Source organism: Aptenodytes forsteri, unplaced genomic scaffold (assembly GCF_000699145.1).
Source record: "Aptenodytes forsteri isolate BGI_AS27 unplaced genomic scaffold, ASM69914v1 Scaffold284, whole genome shotgun sequence".
NCBI lineage: Eukaryota > Metazoa > Chordata > Aves > Sphenisciformes > Spheniscidae > Aptenodytes > Aptenodytes forsteri.
This window is the reverse complement of record NW_008794445.1, coordinates 585,290-606,383: the sequence shown is the minus strand read 5'-3', so window position 1 is coordinate 606,383 and position 21,094 is coordinate 585,290. Positions and strand designations below refer to the sequence as shown.

The 21,094-nt window shown below is 50.3% G+C and overlaps 1 protein-coding gene across 3 annotated transcripts; it reads right to left on the bottom strand.

The window, feature by feature from the left end:
- Positions 1-370: 370 nt before the first annotated feature.
- On the bottom strand, positions 371-16,790 carry TOM1 (target of myb1 membrane trafficking protein). 3 transcript variants are annotated; one of them, XM_009289921.2, is made up of 16 exons: positions 16,706-16,787; positions 14,096-14,180; positions 12,309-12,387; positions 12,014-12,163; positions 11,770-11,904; positions 11,368-11,514; positions 10,224-10,340; positions 9,633-9,766; positions 8,933-8,966; positions 8,244-8,352; positions 7,090-7,210; positions 4,555-4,630; positions 4,050-4,112; positions 2,283-2,342; positions 1,895-1,931; positions 371-1,790 (listed from the first exon to the last, which is right to left on the bottom strand). In XM_009289921.2, exons 1-16 carry the CDS (start codon positions 16,770-16,772, stop codon positions 1,642-1,644), a joined length of 1,563 nt encoding a protein of 520 aa, XP_009288196.1. In that variant the 5' UTR covers positions 16,773-16,787; the 3' UTR covers positions 371-1,641. The 3 variants fall into 3 exon arrangements, 2 of the variants coding, with proteins under 2 accessions (XP_009288196.1, XP_009288197.1); XM_009289922.2 differs by lacking the exon at positions 4,050-4,112 and having other exon boundaries at positions 16,706-16,788; XR_002086341.1 differs by lacking the exons at positions 371-1,790; positions 4,050-4,112 and adding an exon at positions 3,255-3,308 and having other exon boundaries at positions 1,916-1,931; positions 16,706-16,790.
- Between the last annotated feature and the right edge of the window lie 4,304 nt (positions 16,791-21,094).

Here is a 21,094-nt window from a genome sequence, read left to right as displayed (position 1 = left end):
TAAGGGCACCCTGTGGATATCAGAGAGCCCTTTTGTAGCAACTGTGTTTCTTGCATGTCTTTAAGTGATTTATGGGCTGCGAGGTGGGTATTTGGATCTGGTCACAAGGCAGAGAGGGAAAGGAGATGAGGTAGCTCGTCCTCTTGCTATTTTGAGATGGGCTGTAGTCACCTCCCCAGGAGACTGTGCTAAAAAGCAGCGAGCACCTGCCTCGGCTCGCAGCACCCTCAGCCCCCACGCCGTGCCTCATCTCAGCACCACAGTGCCCTTGCCTTTTCGTGGAGAGCAAATGTGGCTGCATGGTTGCACACCTCTTCTCCCCCACAGGGTCCTCCCCTCCCCACGCCAGCACTGACAGCACACGCATATCTTCAAGGGAGGCTCAAGACTTTGCTCCTTTAATGTGCAATAAAAAAGGGCAATTCTCCCAAGCTCAGCAAGAAATCCCATGAGTGGGAGCCCCAGGCTTGGCACCCTCCTCCCTGGCTGCCTTTTACAATTGGGCAGCATGTGCGGTTTGCTCAGAAGGGTTTTTCTCCCCATGTGCAAAGGAGCTCCTGGCTGCTGCAGGGCTGCTTTGCGGGCGTGAGATGACTGATGTCTCGCTTCACCTCTGCGCTCACCAGCTGAACAAGCTCTCCCAGCAACAGCACATTTCTTGCTGGTATAGCAGTGCCTACGTAAGGGCCTCCTACTTTAGGGAACACAGCTCTTTGCTCCCAGCACACACAGCTACCCTGAGGGAGGTTATAGCGTTGGCCTGATGAGAGGCTCAGAGAGACTCCCCGCACCATGGCATGATGTGGTGGAAGGCATCAGTGGAAGTGAGCAAGGGAGGTGGGATCGCATTGGGGAAAGAAGGGAGAAAAGTATAATAATGGGAGAATTAAATTAACTGCAAAGAGATTGCTGAAGGCACATCCTACCCCATAGCAGACAGCCCCTTCAGCCTGGGGTACCGCTTGCAGCTCAAGCCCTGTGTGCAGCCAAGGGCTTTGGTAACTGGCTGTCATGCAACAGAAACATTCGGTCTGTGGGTAGGATTCTATATAAACTGATGGGGAGGGGGAGGAAAGGAAGAGAAGGAGCTGTGAGTGGGAAGGTGTTGCATACCACAAGCACTTGTGCAAGAGAGACTAGAGCAACAGGGCCCCTATACCATTAGTGTTCCTCCTCTGCCACCTGTAACACTTTGCATGCTTTCCAGTCTAACAGTGGCAGGCAGAGGGCTGGAGATCCATTCTAGGGATGGGGCAAGGAAAGAGGCAGGCAGGAATGATTTCAGCAGCAGACTGCAGCCTCTCCTCTTTCTTGGGCAAGATCTCCGACTACCTCACTGAAGAGGAGGATGGGGAGCTGCTTCTACTTTGCCCACGCTGTACCAAAAAAAGAAAGCCCACTGAAATCCCACGTTCTCTAGCAGCTTTGAAAACCCCCTTCACAAGTCTATTGTGTGACATCCCTAAACACAACAAAGATTATCTGAAATCTGAAAGCAGCTTAAAAATAAAAACAACTCAAAGGGAAAACAGGAAGAGAGTGGAGGAAGGGGACAGAGTCCTTCCCCTGCTGGCCCCTGGTTGGAGGCAAGCAAAACAGCACACACAGCCTCTTGCTCCACAGCACAGCAGTCCATAGCATTCACAAGGCAAACATAGCATCATCTTCCTTTGCTTGCTTCCGATGACGGCTGGCAGCCGGAGGGGAGACGGACGTCCCTGCTGAGGAGCTGGACAAAGTGGGTAGCCGGTCCGCAACTTTTGCTCGCTCTTCCAGAAACTTGTCAAACTCTGGGGCAAGAGGAGAGCAGAGCATTAGCAAGGAGGGAGGTTTGTGGAAGAGCCAAGGTGCTGCCAGGAACAGCTGGAGAAAAGGGTTGGCTGGGAAGTCTTACCTTCACTGGTGACACCTTTTGCATCCTCTGACTCTCCCTAGGGAAGGAGGAGAAGGGCGTGGTTTGAAACAAGGTAGACAAAGGCACCTCCACAGATGTGATTCTTTGTCTGCATGGAGGGAGACAGGATAGTGCTCCCCCCACTGCGGCAGTACAGACATGTTAGAGTGGCCCTGAGCCTCAGCTCATTAGCTATGCCTCCCAGAAGGCTAATTATATTGGTGTGGTATCCCAAACCCTGTGTACTTGGCTTTGCCTCCCCTGCTCCCTCCGAGCAGCCTGTGCCACACATTCAGCAGTGCCAGCGCTGTTGTACACTGCCTAAAATCCAGCCCCGCAGACAACTCTGGCAGGACTGCTGGCTCCAGGAAAGCAGCCCCTCACTTACCACATCAGTGGAGAGCCACTTTTCTATGTCTTCCATGAAATTGGCTTGGGGAACTGGCACCTGGGATAGAAGGAAAGAGAGCGATGAGGCCAAGAAAGGAGAGGGTGTTCCAGGAAACCCACTCTGCAAAAAGAAAGCCCAGCCCAAAAGCTAACCCCCTCGCTCCACCGTTCAGTCAGCTCAGGCCCTTCCAAATCCAGCCAGTGCCACTGCAAAGCTCTCCCAGCTACCAATGGCACCACTCACCTGCTTCCTCTGCCCCATCCACACCCAGACATGCATAGTTTCCAGGATACATGCCATTAAAAGCATCTGGGGGTTGGTGGTTGGCTTTGGGGTATTAGGACTCGACCAGGCTTTCCATTTTGGTGAGGACTCACTAGGTGGATGTTGGATGCTTGTGTTAGGCAGCCAGAGAACAAGAGATGTGCTTTTCTCCACACCTCCTCCCTTCTACAAACCAGTGACGGTCTGATGACAAAGTCTGTGATGCTGAAGTTATCAGATGTGCCAAGTTTGGCACCACATTAAGGGGGAAAGACACCTGCCAAGAAGTGATTCCCTGGTAGGATCATGGAGCACAGCAGGATTTGACATCACACCAAACTACAGAAACAGATCCATCAAAGAGAAAGTCCTCTACAATGAAAGTAAATTTTACTACCAGTAGGGACGAGGCTAGCTCAGAAGACTTCATGTCCCTGGCCAATTTAAGCAGCAAAGAGACACCTTCCTAGTGGACAAAGATAACCTTGAAGGAAACCAAGTCTGATCGATTCAAAACCCCAGATCCTTTTCTCCAGTAACAAGCTCCTGAATAAAGCTGAGCAAGGAGCAGCCCTTGCTAGAGGCTCCAGAAGCACAAGCATGAGAGAGTATTTGTGGGAACTTATTTATTAGTCTCCTAATACGTATAGCTCCCTTGCTCTCAGGAAAACAGCAAGACCAAGAAAAAGAGCAATGCCTTCTTACCAAGGACAGGCAGATTTCCCCAAACCAGGGAGCAAGTGCAGATAGCTACCACAGCTGGCAGATGGATGAATGGGGATGGAAGAGGATGTGTGAGATTAGGGAAGTTTCGAAGCGAACTGGCTTTGTCTACCCAAAGAGGAACTCTTTGGGGTAGAAGTGCATTCAAGCCAACTGGACAGCATGTGGGGAAACTTCCTAGAGCAGACATCAGTCTGGGCAGTGCTCATTTCAGGAAGACAGCCTAACAAGCTTCAGACCTGGAAGTGTGTCAAAGACTCAGTGTGCCTGAGGGGATGTAATTGCAGGAATTCCTGCTGCCAAAAGACCAAATTCAACAGCCTGAAGGCTCAAACACTTTAGCTAGAGGAGGAGGCCTTGAACAGGGTAAAAGCTGGAATGTGTTTTCCTCCAAATGGGGCTGCTTGTGCTGAGCAGGAGAGGCTGCAGGGGGAATGAATGGTGGCAGCCTTCCTCATGATGCCACCAGCTAGTGCCTCTGCCCCAGACACCAAACCTGAAACAGGCCATCCTCTAGCTCAAAAACTGGCACATGCTCTCTTGGCCTCAGAGCTCCTAGGATTTTTTCCTACAGACGTGTTTACTTGAGGAAGGACTGACACTCTGCCTGATTCCTTCCCAACCTTGGTATCCACTACTGGCCCAGACCAGGGTTGCCCCATTTCAGTTTGCAGTCTCTGCTGATGTCTGCTGTGCATCCTCACGTGCTGTGCCAGTGCTACCTCTAGTTCAGCAGCCCCAGCCTCCTTCCTCCCTGCTGGCGCTCCACGATCTCACCATTCCTTGCTGCATCATCCACTTAGTCAGTTGGGCTCCATCACTGGAGGTACCAGACTCCCCCTGGTTGAGAGAAAGTCTGCACTGAAAGCTGCTATCGCAGAGGGTGAGGGAGAGGGGAGGCAGTGGGTTTAGGGTGGGGGAAAGAACACACTAGTACTGGTGGCCTACTTCTCTGATTGCAGAGAGAAGGCAACTGGACTTGGAAACCTGCTGAAGAGGAATAAAACATACATTTCCAGGCGGAAATTTCCCTGCAGATATAAGGACAACATCCTGTTACTGACTGAGTCAGCCCCAGACTTTCCATAGTTCTCCACCTCTGGGGTTTAAAGAATGAGGTATATAGTCCAGGTAGGAAATGCAGGTTGGTGGAGACTGGGAGTTATCATCAGTCATGTTAAATACTTGATTTTTTCCAAACAGACAACACATTTATTGCGTTGGTGAGCAAGGAGGATACTCTCATTCCTGGTGATGCACTAAAAGCTCTGTGGCCACTTACCGTTCCTGTGTTCTGCTGCCGGGCATCCAGGGCACCAGCAAGTCCTTTGGAGGCTTGGGGATCTTCGTACTTTAGCCTGAAAGCATGAAGTCAGATAACACACAGGCTGATTAGATAACACACAGGCTGATGAGATGCTTGAGAGTGAAGAGCAGGAACCCCTAAGCATACATTCAGTGCTTCTGGTTGCACAACTTTTCATCTCTCGTCATTCTGCTCCCAAGAGCTTCTAGAAAGGTGTGCAAAACCCCTGCTACAGGTGTAGCCCGCCACAAAACACACTAATCTACTCACTGCAACATCACTGTGGGATACCACAGGACAGCCCTAACACATGACAGAAGGATGACAAGGCATCATATGAAAACAACCATCCAGCAGACTAAAACACAGACTTACAGACATGTGCATCAACCATGACACTCATCTTCTCTGGGGTTGACTACAGAAGAGAGATAACTAACACAGACTGACCAGAATATTACAGCTGCTTTAGAAAGGATTCGAGCGACAAGCCCCTACATACTCACCTACCTTCACAGACACAAACACAGATCAAAAACATCTCTTTATCCGATACCACTCAAGAACTGATGGTGGCAGAGACTCACTGGTCTACGCTGCATAGGAGGTGAGCCTGGATGATCAGAAGAGCCTAGTGTTGCTTCAAGGTCTCCAAATGCACCATTACAGCAACCTCTTTCCACACACAGACACGTCTCGCCCATAATCTCCCTCATCCCATTTCTGTGTCCCCTCTAGGCTGCTACCACACATGCTAATGCCAGATGTCACCATTTGATCCATGCAGAGTGGGGAAAACAGTCCGTCCATGCTAGGAGAATGAAGCCTCTCCCAGAAACTCTCCACAAGTCTTCTCTCCAGCTGCTCCCAGGCCCCGTTTCGCAGATCCAGCAGACCATCAAGTGGAGCTGTTTTTGTTGGGGGCCAGGGGCTTGGGCCACCGGCGCTCAAACTTCTCGAAGAAATGCTCATCAGTGAAGGGGCCGCTGTGGACAATGGCATCAAGGATGAAGTACAACGCTGCTATCATGCCACTGATGAGAAAGAACGGCAGGAAAGGCCTGAGGTGTTTCAAGCACTGCTTCGCTGAGACACACATGAAGCATGGGGGGGTCAGAAACAAACCCCAGCGGCCCTGTCTGTGTCTCCTGCCAGCACGTCTCGTCCGGGAGCAGCAGGGCAATGGGTCTGTTCATAAGGAGGGAGACGCTGAGAGCAGAGGCTGGTGAGTGAAATGTGAAGCCTGAGCCAGTGAGAGTAGAGGCTACCTGGCAGGAGTGCAAGTGCAGGCAGATGGAGGGCAGTGAGGAATAAATAGAAGATGTCTCATTACTTGTGCAGAGATCACAAGCCTCAGTCTGTTAAGGATTGCGCCACAGCGGAGAGGATACAATTCCACCCTGCCCAGATCTTCCCCAGCCTCTAGGACTGAGCACATACCAGTGGCTCGGATTTCAGCCCCAGACTGGGTGCTGTCGGCACCACTGTTTTTGTCCCGGACTACCTCTGTCCTCAGGCAGCACACTGCACCGTAAAAGTGGTGGGGAAACCCATGGGCAAAACACATGAAGTTGTGTGTAGGCCACGGGTTTCCCCACCACTTTTACCAGAAGCAGTCTGAGGCAGAGGAACAAAAGAAGGCATCCTTAAGAGACCTTAACTTGCTACTGCCCAGCTGCAGAACAAGGCACTCCAGTAGATGGAGATCAGGAGCACAAGTCTTTGAGGGCTGAAGGCAGCCATGTATCTGTGGGCTCTACTGCTTGGTAACCGATGGAGAGCAGTGGATGACTGTGACAGGCAGAGCAGTGCGAGATCAGCCATAGTCTCTCAAGCCAAAGGGATCCGGTCAGCACAGGTCTTGTCGGCTTCTCCCAGAACAAGGATTCAGAAATGCACTCTTTGCAGTAGAGAAGAGACCTCTTCAGTTCAGCCAGTACTATGGAGACCCAACTCTTAGTGCTTTACACCAGGAGGTCCCAAACACACTACAGAGTAAGAAACATCCGTCCCATTTACCAACAGGGAAGCTGAGGCACAGAGCAGTGCCCTGCCTTGCAAGCCACAACTGACTGCATACTTCGTGCACTCCAATTCAATACTCTGTCCATTAGGCTGCATCAATATTCAGCAATTCCCAAATTCAACATCACCCCAGTCAGGGCACATGAGTTCAGAGACAGACAAGAAAACTCAGCCAGTCCCACTCCACACCTTCATCTCCAGACACTGAGTCTCCCCAGTACACGTGGCACCGCAGTCCCCACACACAGAGACCACTTCCTTCTCCCATGCCCAGGAGGACACTGTGAAGGGGAGATGACGGCAGCAGGAAGAAGGACCAGGAACACAGAGGTCATCCTACAAACACCGTGTGTCAGAAGAGTGCATTTCTATTGCATCCTACTGTCTCCCAGGAAATGCTGCTGGTTGTGGTCACAGCCCCAGTTGCCCTGGGCCCTCCCCCCTTGCACGAAGGCAGGGTAGGACAGAGTGGGCTGCTACACTCACTCTTTGCGCTGCTCAGCCAGCGAGCTGCCGCGGGTCAGGGCAAACATGTCAAACTCTTCCTCCAGCTTGCCGGAGGTGTCGAGGGAGTGCAGGCCCGCGCTCACGCTGCTCGAGCCCAGGTCTGTGGGAGAGAGAGCAGGGTGAGCAGGCAGCACAGAGCAGTAAACAGAGGCTCATGGGCTTGGAGGTGCTAGGTGGAAGGCTAACATCAGAACAGGCTAAACTGCTCTAGGCCCACTCATCTATCCTGCCCCTCAGCTGCAGCACAGTCTACGCGTGTGTGCAGTGCTGGGGGTGAAGTAACAGAAGCAGTTTCTTCACCTGCTCAGCAGATATTTTTAGCTCAGTCTCAGGCAGCAGCAGCAGCATCAATTTACTGCACTGATGCTGAAGGCTCAGATGTTCCTGACCATTTAAGACAACTCAGAGGGAATTGCTCCATAACCTGCGGGAGAGGATAACCTGTGCTTCTGGGCAAGCACCTCTGAGACAGATGAGTGGATTTTCATGACTCAGGCGTCATCTGAAAAACCTGACTTGAAAAATATCTCCACTGGCTTGTCTGTAAAAACAGTCTTGTCAATTTTCTGCAGCTGCACCCAAGCTGTACTGAATGTGCTCACAGCCAGCGAGAGCTTCAGGCAGTGCTATGCAGGCTGTTGGTATGTCCTGAAGACCCCTCAGGACCTCTCAGGCTTTCTGGGTAGACAACCTGTCAAATCCTGGGTCCTGAGCCCAAGATGCTCATGGCTGCCTTTGCAGCACAGCTCAGCTGCTTTTCTTCTCCCAGACCTCAGTGGTCAGCCTGACACCACACAGCAAGAGAGGCAACTGCACTGCTGCTAGGCATTGGAGCAACTTTGTCCCCTGCCCTGCTGGAAGGCCCAGTCCTTAGTCACAGCCTAATGCTGAGGTCCTTCTTAAGTCATGTCCACCTCCTGCACAACATGAGGTGTGGATGCTGAGACATATGCTTGTGTGCATTGGGGCATATACAAGTTTCTTCATGAGTTTATTAGTTGACAATACACCCTATTTCTCTAGGTTACTTTATGAATGTGACTAAATAATTTTGGGAGGTGATTCAAGGGCATGAAAGGATTCCCAGAGCAGCACAGGAGAAGGGCTGAGGGGAAAACTGCATGGCAACATACTCATTCCAGCCAGCTGAGAGGAAAGGTTGTTGGTGACTTCAGGCTGTCTCACTGCAGAAGGAGTACTGGGTCCCAGGTCAATCAAGCTGTTCTCTGCCTCATTTGGTGCCTTTGGAGAAAAAAAGGAAGATGGTGGAGAGTTACTGAAGCCCGGACACCCTAACCCTTCAGTCCTAGCTCCTTAACACTGGAGAGGGAAGTCCTTCTGTACCCATCGAAAGATATCAGTTGTGAAGCCTCTCCTTGTGAGAAGGGGGACAGTGATCAGAGAACTGGCTGGGAATAGTGTCCCAGGGCAGAATACATCTTGGAAGCCAGCCTCCCAGCTCTGCTGGATGTCAGTAAGTATGGTAGGTGCTGGTTCAGAGGACAGGGCATTGCTCAGAGGACAAAGGGAGGTTCATATGGGAATTGGTCCTCTCAATGTTCAATAGCGGAAAACCGTAACTGCTGCTGGTCTGCTCTTGCTCTTTGGGTGAGAGGAAGGCTCCCACTGGCAGGGAGGGAGAGGCTAGCAGTGGGAACTGGAGTGTCCTGCACACCAGCGTGGCCTGGTGCAGCTGGGCTGGGAGAGCAAAGCCTATAGCTTGTAAGTGGGGCTGGCTGAACCTCTCTCCAACTCAGCAGGACACAGCAGGGTCTGCAGGATGCAAACCAATCTGCACAGAAGGGGAGTTGCTCCAAGTTACCTTAACAGGCTGTCCTGTCCGAAGACGCTCAAACCTGCAAGAATGATGACAGGATGCATTTCAGTAGTATGTGCTTATTCACCCACAGCCCTTTTATAAGGCTTGGCACAGTCTGCCCTTTCCTACATACTAGGAAAGGAGGACCATGGCTCAGGGCCCAGTTCCCCCTCAAGACCGAAGACACCGCAACAAGGCCCACAGAGTTGATGTCTCCTGAGAGGTGGTGTGAGGAAGCTTCTTGTGATCCTCCAGAGCTATGTCTAGCCAAAATGGTTCAAACCCAGCACTCCATACAGACACAGGGACTAAACTCTCCAGACTTCATCCTAGCTTAAGAGATGGGTTTGATGAAACAGAAGAAAAAAAAAGGAGTGCTGACCCCATGTGGGCAAGTCCTTTCTGTCCCTGTCTGCCTCAGAGCTAGAAAACCAGCTCTTTCCATCCAGTTTCCTCCTTATTCTTCTGGATTATGCCACAGGGACATCTTTATATTCCATCAGTAACTTACACAACAGCTTTGAAGGGACAGGAATAAACAAGCAAAAGCTGAGAACTGTCTTTTTTCTCAAAGATGGATGATACAGGCTGATACATCTTGAGCATTATACTCACGGGCAGATCAAAAGGGTGGGATAGAAGGCCTTCAAGGAGCAGTAAACTCTTGTGGAAGAGCAGGGCAGAGAAGGGAGGAGAGAGGTACCTTTCATGGCGCAGAAACACATTGTTGAGGTTGTCATTGATGAGGAGTAGCTCCTCGGTGAGTTGCTCATGGAGGACACGGGGAATCAGCTCCAGCACACGCTGCTGCATAGCTCTGCATGTCCGATTCAGCTCCTGCTCACAGCAAGGGGATGTTACCACAATGGTCAGGCTAAGGCTGAGCACTCATAGATTTGGAAGTCTGACTGGGACAGACAGACCCCAGAGGCTACTGGGGTCTATCAGCAAGGGTTGATGGGCAACAGATATTGGTGTGAGAGGTAAACTGAGTCTGAGCTTTACAGACAATAATTGTATGCCTCTTGTGTAACACATCCTCCAGAAAGAAAGGCCCTCAGGGACTACAAGTCCCCGTGTGAGATGATTCCAGCCTCAATAGTGCAACTTCCCTTGGCCGTTGAAACTCCACCTTCCCTGTGTCTCCCTTACCCCATCGCTCCCTGATAAGCCCCACACTAAACTGTCCAGTGCAACTGTTCCCCACGCCTGGCATGCATAATGTCTCAGTCCATCAAGTCATTGCTAAATCGAGCTGCCTGTGCCAGCCCTCTGCCCCACCAGTGTTCCTTACTTGCAGCAGCTCCAGGTCAGAAGGCTCGGCCTGGGATGGCACCAGCTCCGTCAACATCTCTGACATGACCTTCATGTTCCCATTCACCACTTCCAGCTCACTCCGCAGCTTCCCGATCTGCAAAAGGGAGGGGAAGTGACTGCTCGGCCTGGGAAGACTGGGGAGACAGTTGAGGTAGCTCTGAATGGCAGTGCACCACATACGTGTGCGTGTTTGCAGAGCTGAAGGGAATGACCACTGAGGAGCTCATTTGTCACTGCTCGGTTCGGCTCTTGGGAGCTTCCAGCAGAAGGAAGCTCCATTACTTATCATCAAGTTCTTTTGCTGGTAACAGATGCCAGGCCCTCACCCAGGATCTTTGGCCACTAGCCTAACTTTGATTTTTAATAGCCAGCACAGGCTGCTGTTATGATTCATATCTCTCCCCAGCTAGCAGCTCCTGTGTGGCGGCCACTCAAATCGTTTCATTTCCAAAGCAATATAAGAGGGGAAAAAAGTGAATTCCCATTCAAAAGGCAAGCCTGGGCTAACTGTACAGTTAAAGCTTTATCCCTCTGGTTTCATAAGCTGCTAATGAGCCTCCTGAGAACAGTTTCTAGCCTCTGTTCTGCAAAGGGATGCAACCTACCGACAGCTGGAGGTTTGGTGCTGTACACGGTGTCATTTGAAGTCAGGATGAGGAAGGAGAAAAAAGGATGGGGAAACAAGAGAGAAAGCCCCAGCCTTTGGAAACCACACAGCCAGACAGGGTTGATTCATATAAAGTCAGCAGTGAGGCAAGATAAACAAAGATGATAAGGAGGCATCTACTGAGCAAGCTTTTGCTGTACTGCGCTACAAAGACCTCACTCAAAACCTCTGTGTCTCAGTTCCCCACTTTCCTATAACCAGGAGATCTTCCCTCTACCTGCAAGCAGCCCTGCCTTAGTAAAACATAACCACTCTGCGTTTGTGGTATCCCAGATCATCACTGTGACCACAATGGAGCTCTGGAGAGCTCTCAAGGGACTATGCTTTGGAGGAACAGCTCCTTGAGGACAGAAGCTGGGGAAGGACAAGGACAGTAGTCCCAGACCGGTGTTTGTGAAACAGCCCCCAAACGCAGGAAGAGTCAGCAGCACCACGGGGCTCGTGTTCAACTCACCTGCTCTGGTGTGGGTGTGATGGGCGCGTTGCTGGATGTGCCTCTCACGGTGGGCAGGGTGACTGGGTGGAGGATGGATTCTATCTGCTGAGGGGAGTTGACTGCAGGTGAGTTCTGTCCGGACTGGGAGTCGGAGCTATACACAGTCTACAGACAGAGGTGGGAAAAGTGACAGAGAGAAGGAGATGTTAGACACTCACAGCTGACAGGGCAGTGCAGTTAGGAGAGGAATGTTGATGGCAACTCTGCATCTGCTTTCAATAGCTCTTTCAGCAAAGAGGCTGTCCTGGAGCTTCTCACTCCCCAAAAGCCCTCTAAATGCAAGCCAGAGTTCCTGAAGTCCCCCCATAGCTCCAGAATGGCAGCTGCCCAACACCCTTCTCTTCAGCAATGCTCCCATACCCTCTGTGGTGTGTGGATGGGTGATAGCATGTCCAGATCAGTCATGGGGAACTCCAGGCCCTTCCGTCTCAGGTCTTCATAGACAGCAACAACACCAGTTAAGTCCGGTGAGCTGCGGAAGGCGTCCGCCCAGGACTGCAGAGGAGACAGTACAGCCCATCATCATTTACAGTAGTCTTCTGTACAAACACCTAAAGACAAAAACTCTCTGAACTGGCGCAGATGCTCATGCTTCTTGGCTCACCTGGATGAGGGTCAGCACCTTGTCATGCACTATGGCAGGTGGATTGTTCTTCGGCAGGATTGTTCTCACTAGGACACTTTCTACAAAGTCCTGGCTGGACACAAGGACATGGAAGCGATGGCCGCAGTTTTTGACACATGTCTCCAGGACCTTCAAAGGCAATGACGCATTAGCTATAGCCTTCTCTGCCTATGTGTGTTCACCTTGTTGGCTTTAGGTACCCGTGTCTTTTCAGCCAGGGTCTCAGCTTTACAGCAGGATATCACAGAGCTGAGAAAGAGCCCTGAGCACTCACCGTCAAAGCCAGCATAACTTCATGGAAGTTCTTATTCCCTACAATTCTCTTCTTAATGGCTCGGAAGGCATCTTTGGGCCTGCAGGAGAAATCAGATGAAGACAGATCATCAGAAGGTTGAGTCCCACCTACAGAGAGGCAAAACAAAACAGCCACTGGCTCTGGATGCCTCATACTCAGCAGGTGACCTTCCCCGCCATGTTTTCAGGGCGGCTTGAAGCAATGATGGGTAAAGCAGCTTCTGTCTGTGGTTCTGCAAGAGGAGCGGGGTCCTGCTAATGAGTGCTGTTACGGAAATTGGAGGCCTCTGTGCTGATGTCTGCAACAACTCAAGGTGTACAGGACACAACAGAGAGCAGAGTAAAAGCAATGCTAGAAATGCACTACTTTTGGGGGTAGAGCAAAATCCCATGGCAGAGACTGAAGAGGAGGAGATCACAAAAAAGCTTGGCATAGGTTAGAAACAGGAAGGAGAGAGCGAGCTGCAGCAATCCCTGTGTTGCTCAGAGAGAAGCTGTTTAACAACATTTCCCTGGAGGAAAGGAGGCTAAAAAGCAGCAAGGGAGATGCAGTGGCAAAATCTTGCCTATATTGCAAGTGGGCAAGAGAGCAGCAGCATAGCAGGGTCTTCTTAACCATTCTCAGAGGGGAGAAGCACTGCGGTCTCAGCCCGTGTGGTCTTGTGAGAGGGCACAAATGAACCAACATGCTCTGGCAGAGCACAGGAAGAGAGGCTGGGCTGGAAGTGCAGCAGTGCTGGAGAAGAGTGGGGTGGAGACACTGAGGCAATGAGAAGGGCAGGAGCGTATTGGCCCGTGGGGCAGCATGGCTGCAATGGATGGGCATTAGCAGGGCAGTGGGAGAGCCCGCCATGCCAGGAGGGTACAGCTGTGTTATCAGGCGCCCAGAACTGAAACACAAAGTGGCCACAGCTCGGGACTGAGAACTGTGGACAGAGACAGGTGTATTTGCACCATGGGGATAGCACGGAAAAGAAGTGGTGACAGATCTGTGAGTAGAGATGTTTGACTCTGTTTTCATACAACTGCGAAGCTGAAAACTGGGCTTGCTAATCCTCTGTCAGCATCACTGTGGGGTAGGACAGCAGGAGTGAAACCTACATTTTTTATTCCATGTAGCACCTTCTTTTTTACATGCTGCTCTTGACATCTCCACTGTGAGAAGGAGCAGTGTCCCTTGAATTCACTGGCAAATCCCCAGGTCCAAAGTTAACAAGTCTGGCAGATTTCTGAACATCTCCCCGCAGGGAGAGGTAGACAAGGGCTCCCCCACCCACTTTGCACATCTCTGAGTGACCGTACATGAAAATACCTGAGAAGCAAACCCCAGCAGGACTTGCACAGTCAGAGGACTGAATAGCAGCCTGAGATTTTCCTGTCTCCTCAGTCACCAGCCTGCAGATTTTTACATTCCCAGAGGAGAGAAAGAAAGGGGTATGAAGGAGGAATAGAACAAAGTGGATGAATTGCAAATATGCCTTTGGGAGATGAGAGGCAGCCTGGCTTGAATCGAGGTTTCTCTGGGGACCCTGAAGGCCTGTTTGAATGGCTCCCAGCGCTCACGAAGATTACGGGGAAGCATCTAACAGATGCTCTGACAGCTTTGCTTTGTCTCTAGGTCTCCTAGCAGAGCCTCGTCTAAGGGAGTGTTGGGAAGCCTAGCTTATTACCTCCACCAGTGCATGCTACCACTGCAGTCTAGGGATGTAGTGTTACAGGATGTGCTGGGACCAGCCGCTGGATGTGTACCCTTGCCAGCTCCCTTACCCTTCTTCAGTCTCGTTAATGATGTCGCAGATCTCCATGTTGAGAGCCCAGTCCTCGCTCCGCAGGGACCCATCAGTAGCTCTCTCTGGAAAACAGAAACCAAGACACGGCAGGGCTGAGAGTGGCCCTGGCAGTCTCATGGGTTGCTGTTCAGCTGTCAGGACACCCCAGAGCCCAGCCACCTTCTCCCTGGCTTCCACCACAACACACAAGGAAGCAAATCTGGCTGCAGAGTCCAGGCCACCAAGTGCTCCCCGCTAGGTGTCACCACTGCAAAGCACACGGCTGGCCGGCGCTAGGATGGGTGGTTGCTCAGCTTTGCCCATGTCACCCATGCTACCAACACACAAACACACACTGTGTGATCTCTGCTGTCCTGCACACGAAAGGAGAGGGCTCAGCATGACTTCAGATCCACAGCTGGAGAAAAGGGGGCTTATTTGCTTTGTTGCTGCAGGACCAGAAACCGTGAGTTTGGTCTGCTGACAGACACGGATCTAATGTCAATGGCACCACTCTTGGTTTGCACCAAATTAAGGAGACAAAAGAATTAACCCCCTTCTTTTTACATGGCCCTACAAAAACAAACAAGCAAACATAAACAGCCAAAGCAGGGCTCTCTCTTGTTTAACATTTACATCTCTCCCTTGAACTTCTGGCCTCTGGGTGTATGGACAGAAGTGGACTGCAGGCTGAAGTCAAAGCAATATTGCTTCAGCTTCGATCGTGTCCCCTTTAATTAGGAATTCCTCAGTCAGCCTTGATGTTATTCAGGGCAGAGATTTGGGAAACGAGCAGCTATTACTGAGAGTGCCAGAGGCTCCACCCTATAATCAGCCACGTCTCTGTCCTAGCCACACCAACTGACTGATGCCTTCAGGGACACCACCAGCGGCTGGGGGAAAGAGAACAGCCAGCAGGGCAGGCAGGATCCAGGCATTCTCCAGACCACTGGGAAACACAGAGACACAGCAGATGGCAAGCAGAGGACAAGAACCATCCTTTCCAGCTCTCCCATCCTATAAAAAGCCTGACTTAGCACTGGGGCAAGAGAATTAAAACTAGCCAGACTGGTTTAGCACCTACCAGGTGCTCTTCAGGAGACCTCAGTCCCAACAAGGTACTTAGAGAAATGCCTGCATTTTCAAAACTGCTCTCCCTGCAAAACCTGGAGCTGGCCCTTGCTGCTGTGGGTCCTCTACCCCTTTGGAGAGGCCCTTCCTCTGCAGAGCTGCCTTTTTCTGCTTTTGACCCAGCAGCTAATGGTCCCTCTGTGGGAATGAAACGAAATGCCCATTCACGCAGTAGTGGGATAGGGCTATAACACAGGAAAAAGAAGATTTTTTAACTCCTGCCTGGGTAAGCACATCCATCATGTTTTGGGATGTCCCGTTTTTAAGGGTCAGGCAGAGAGCTATTCACAGCACTGTGCAATACAGCCTCTTACACACATGTCCCTCCCACAGATCACACACCACAGCGTGAAGCTACCTATCTGCATCTTCTCACAGTCCACCCACCACCTTTCCTGTTGACTGCAGAATGTATTGGTTACACTGTGATTACGCTGATTACATTGTGGCCACAGCCAGATGGAAGAGGGCAAACAAGGGAAGGAGAGCGGCACAACGTTCTTGATGCTCTTCCACCTTTCTGAAGGTCTGGCTACTACTGTAACAGCCTGAAGGCCCTTTGATTCAGGTGAACTTTTGTCACTTTGAGTATTAATTTGATATAGGAATCCTGTTCTCTTGCAGGTCTAAGCTTCCTCAGTGAGGCACAGGAGGTAGCATCGCATTGGGTGATGTGGTGGAGAATATATCCAGGGCAGCGGGCTAGAGGGGAGCATGTCTGGTGCACCAGGGCATATACCAATGAATGGGTGAAGCTGTGGTAATACATGGGGGAAAATGTTTTCCGTCAGGGCTCCTTTGGGATCAGGACTTGGTACAGTAGCAGAGCTCCAGGTGCCCTCCTGCTCTGGGACACCACACGGCCAGCCTTGCCGGCTGGCAGATTGCAGCTCAGGTTGGTCTGATGGATTTGGCAAGCATGGTCACAAAGCCACCCTTCACTTGCACTCTCCTTCGGCATCCCCTGCTCATGACACACCTTGGTTTGAACCCCAGCCTAGCCAGAAGTTTCTCTGTACTGTTTGCTGCCTCTGGCAATGAAGCACACAAATCAATCACACAGGGGTTGCTCTACTGAAAGGAAGCATCCACATCCACTCTTCTCACCCCTGAAGAAAAACGCTGGACATGGAAGGAAAAAACCCACAACTCGCGAACAGGGCTGAGCCTGTTGGGAAGCTCTGAGCTACAGAAGAAACCAAGGATGAAATGAAAACTGCCTTTAACCATCAAGTCCTTGCTGTTCAAGTCTCCCCAACCCTCCTCATCCTCATTTTCACTGTACACAAACATGAACTGAATCTGCAAACACCCTTCCCTCGCTTTCCTATGTTTGGTGGCACTCTGTAACCTGCTCCCCACCACCACCCCTTTTCCTCCAAACACACCAGTCCTGCCAAGGTCAGGCAGGAGGTTTGCTTTTCAGACAGGAATGCAAACAGACCGTGCATGCTCCTTCACCTGGCTGGCCACTTACGGGAAAATGGGGCTTCCTCAGAGGTGACACACACCACCCCGCAGTTACCCCACAATGCTGTGGTCATCCTGCTACCGTCACCCCCGTTCACACGCTGGTCAACGAAGAGCTGCAGGAAAGCAGCAAAACTGCGATAAATGCAACATAGGCTCAAAAAATACAAAGCTGGAAGAGCAGTATTAGGGCATACAGAAAACAGGAACGTGACCATGAGGCATTTCCAAGGACAAAGCGCTTGAATTTACCGAGTACCGATTAAGGCCTGGCCTAGCTGGCCTTGGGAGAGCTGGAGCTAATGCCCTTTTAATCCTCCTTGCTTGCTTCCAAGCACTAAGGGACTGTCCAAGCCTAGTAAGATATGCTGGAGTTTTCTCTGAAATCCTGAACTTTACCCTTTTACTAAAGCCCACAGAAGGGAAGGAAACAAGGTCTATTCATTAGTCACATGAAGGATCAGGGTGGCTGGCCCCGTTTCACGAGCTGTAATTAGCACATGAGCTGTCTGCCCCTCACGAAATCTGAGCTCAGGATGGCTGAGGGCAGCGACAAGTCCCTAAAAACAACGAGCACAGGAGGCTAGGCATGGCCGCCCGGCCAGCGCTCTGCCTGGTGGGGCACATCAGGCAGCTTCTACTTCTGCGTGCTAACGAGCTGAGCCTGACCAGCCACGGAGAATTCCCCCCGGTGGAGGTTATCAACAAGTGTATGAATGCCATCTCCCTCCAAGCCCGAAACCAACTGGCTGTTGAACATACAGGAGGCCCTTCACGGGGCTGCTTCAAAGCCACGTTGTTTTGGCAGCCAGTCCGGCTTCCCGGGTGTGTCAGCATTGGGGTTTGCCTGATTCCAGTCTGCTGCCTCACAAATTGCTCGGATCGACCCAGAACCGCTGAGGACTGCGGTAGGGGTTGAACCAGAGCATCGACTCTTTTCCTGCCTGGCATTTGACGTGCTCCTGATGACTGCAGCTAGGTTATAAAAGTTACCTGGAATCATCAGATAAGAAAGAACTCGGAGCTCGGTACAACTGACACAACGGAGCTGTACATTGCTTCGTGCCATGAGTAAATTTCACAGCTTTGCTTCTTTTCAAGTTTATTGTCTCTGCCCTCATGGCTGGGGAGAGCCCGCTGCGGGGCTGGTGATCCCACCCAGCTGTCCCTGCAGCAGCACAACGGCAGTACAGTCAATAGTGCGGGGAAGTATGGGAGCCAGGGACAGAAGATACTGCGCAGGTTCCTGTCCACTTTGCTCCCCATCACAGATCTGAAGCACCCATAAACAGCCAGGTGCCGTTCAGAAACCCTTCACCCGTGACACAGCTCGTCAGAGACTGTGTGCCCCTCCTCCAAGTCAGGCCCTTAACCAGCGTTCCCTACAGTGCTCAGTCTCGCTGGCTTTAAATTCCTCAGCAAAGCCATCAAGCACTTTCTCACCCATTTCAACATGTGTTTGAGGGCACTAGCATTTCGTTGCACAAGACAGCGTAGGTTCAGCAGAAAGCAACACAACAGTCCTCTCTCTGAACTTTGCTTCAATTCATAAACCCCCTGGCCCAAATCAGCATCCTGTACAAAGTCTCCTTGCTAAGCCTCATGCTTTCGCTTCCTTTGAGGAAACTTCAGCACCAGCTTAGTCAGGACTCCACCGTTCAGCTGTATTGCTCCTCTGAAGATGGGGGGACAACGTGCTTTCTAGAGAGAACAGAGATATGGCTCCAAACCTAATTCAAGGATGGTGATGGACACAGACTTGTGCTGACAGTGCTGTGGGTATTTGGGTCTCTGAACTTCTCCTGCTCCTTTCCTGTGAATCAGCTCAAACTCTTAGGGATCAAACAACTCTTCAACTGCTGCCTTTGCCCCTTCTCCTCCGGACAGAGCGGGCATAGAAGACAAGGCAATGCCTTTTTGAGAAGCACCGCCTTGCAGGGACCCATCTGGCTTTGACAGGAGAGTGTTACTGACAACACCTGATAACTGCTGCCCACCAGCTCCCAAGGTCCCAGCTCACAGAGGGTGCAGGGACACCTGCAAGGTGGAATCCAAATGGCTGTGGGGATTTTTCTGACATATTGTGTTGTATCTGCCCCTCTTCCTCACCCATGAGCCTCTCTTACCTGCACCCTCTTTACAGTCTCAACTTTTCGTGGTTCTCATGCTTAAACCAATCCCCAGCCATAAAAAATCCTCTTAATCTCTGTGCTACACCGTTACTTCTCTCCCTTGCCTGCCCTCACTCACTGAAATAACCCGTCTCTGTCCCTTTCAGTATTGCTAGAATTACTAGTTATTCCAGACTTCCAGGGTCAGGAGAGCATTGGTGGTTTCCTCTCCATTCTCTCACTCAGAGCACCTCCTTGAACTTAGATTTTCCATTTTGAAGTTTCTCTTAGCTCCTAGATGGAAGCGCAGTGGATTACCCTTTTGAGGGAGGAATCCAAACTACGATGCTTCAGCACTCTTTGGAAATTTTCCCACTGGTCAGAAGTACTGTGTTTAAAAAAAACCCCACACAACAAAAACAAATACCAAAAAAACCAAACAAACAAGTCTATATTCATCTTACTTGGGAAGAGACACCATGGTCCAAAAACAGGACAGAGGCAACTTTTGTGACTAAATTTCAGGACTGGGAGTAAGAAGCTAGAAAACCTACTCCTCTGCAACTGACTCATTCTGTGACAGATCACTGGGATTATCTGAGCATCTGTTTCCTTGTCAGCAAAATAAATGGGACTTACTAGATTAACATTAATGAAGGAATTTGAGAACATCGCTGCAGTGTGCCACAGATTTTTTTTTTTATTCCATAGCCTTCATCTAAAGCTATTTTAGACTTTATAAGCTATATCAGGCATACATGACGTTGCCCAAGTAATTTACAAGGATACAGTATTAGCTTTCTGCAGACAGCCCAAAGCAGCAGCACTATGCAGGTTTGGTGATCAGGCTCATGCGTTCAACATGCAGCTGCCACGGACCTACCAAACAAGTTTGGGTAAGTCATGTTCGCGTCTCAAATTAAACAGGGAAGATAGCATTTATCCATGTCCCCAGGATGTTGATAGACAATGTTCAAAAGGAGAAAACATTCATATTTTCAGCCACCAGGTCTTTCAAGTCCTCCACACTGAGTTCCTTTCTCATATGCTACAATTCCTCCACCCCTTTGGACTCCCATAACCCCAATCAACCCCAGTCATTAAGATCTCTCTACTGTCACACCTCTGTTACAGAACTCTCTGGACTCTAAACTCCTGTTTGACAACACTCTTGAAACACTTTTTTGCTTTTCTTTGCTGTTGGCTTGTTGCTTGAAAATCCCTTCCTTAACCAAAGCAAAGACCAGAGGGAACCCACTTACAATCTGGGTACTATACTGATCAGAAGATCTGGAGGGCAAGAAGTGATCTGTGACATCTAAAGATAACTTCAGATTGCCTCTACCCAAACACAAAAACGTATCTGATGCACTCACTGACGGAATCAAAAAGCATTCATTCTGGAAAGGGCAGGAGATGGCTTCTCCTGTGTGTGAGAAACACGTGACATTAATCTGGGGAGATGTCAAAGATCATCTGGAGGTTTTTGTTACAGAAAACCTTTACTGGTGATCCTTCCCCCACCTTGCTGTAGTGCGTCTCACCCATCTTGCCCAACACTAGAGAGTGGCACATTGCAGTGCCTCCTACCCACATCATTTGGACACTGCTTTGGGCAGCCTCTAAAATAAGCAGCGCTCATAAAAGCATTACCTAAAACTGCTGAATCAGGGACCAGATGTTCACAGCGAAGAACAAAGGTCTGCACAAGCAACAAAAAGCAAGACTGAGCAAGTGCATGAACTTATGAAAGGCCGTTGCACATGCTGGAGAGTTTAAACAGGTGACATCAACCTTCAAGCACAACCTGAAGGCACTTAGATAATACAAAATGGGGTGAAAAAAAATCTTTATTCTAAGTATTTTAAGAACCGCATCTCTGTTTTGAGACCAGTGTAGCTTTGACGGTCTTGGTCTTTCTAACTGTAGCATCTCTTTGCTCCACTTTCTCAGACTACATCCTTCTCCTGTGTTTGTCTAGTTGACCTAAGCACAGGGACTAAGAGAGACTGCGTGTCCCATGAACTTATGAAAGGCCGTTGCACATGCTGGAGAGTTTAAACAGGTGACATCAACCTTCAAGCACAACCTGAAGGCACTTAGATAATACAAAATGGGGTGAAAAAAAATCTTTATTCTAAGTATTTTAAGAACCGCATCTCTGTTTTGAGACCAGTGTAGCTTTGACGGTCTTGGTCTTTCTAACTGTAGCATCTCTTTGCTCCACTTTCTCAATCCTTCTCCTTCTCCTGTGTTTGTCTAGTTGACCTAAGCACAGGGACTAT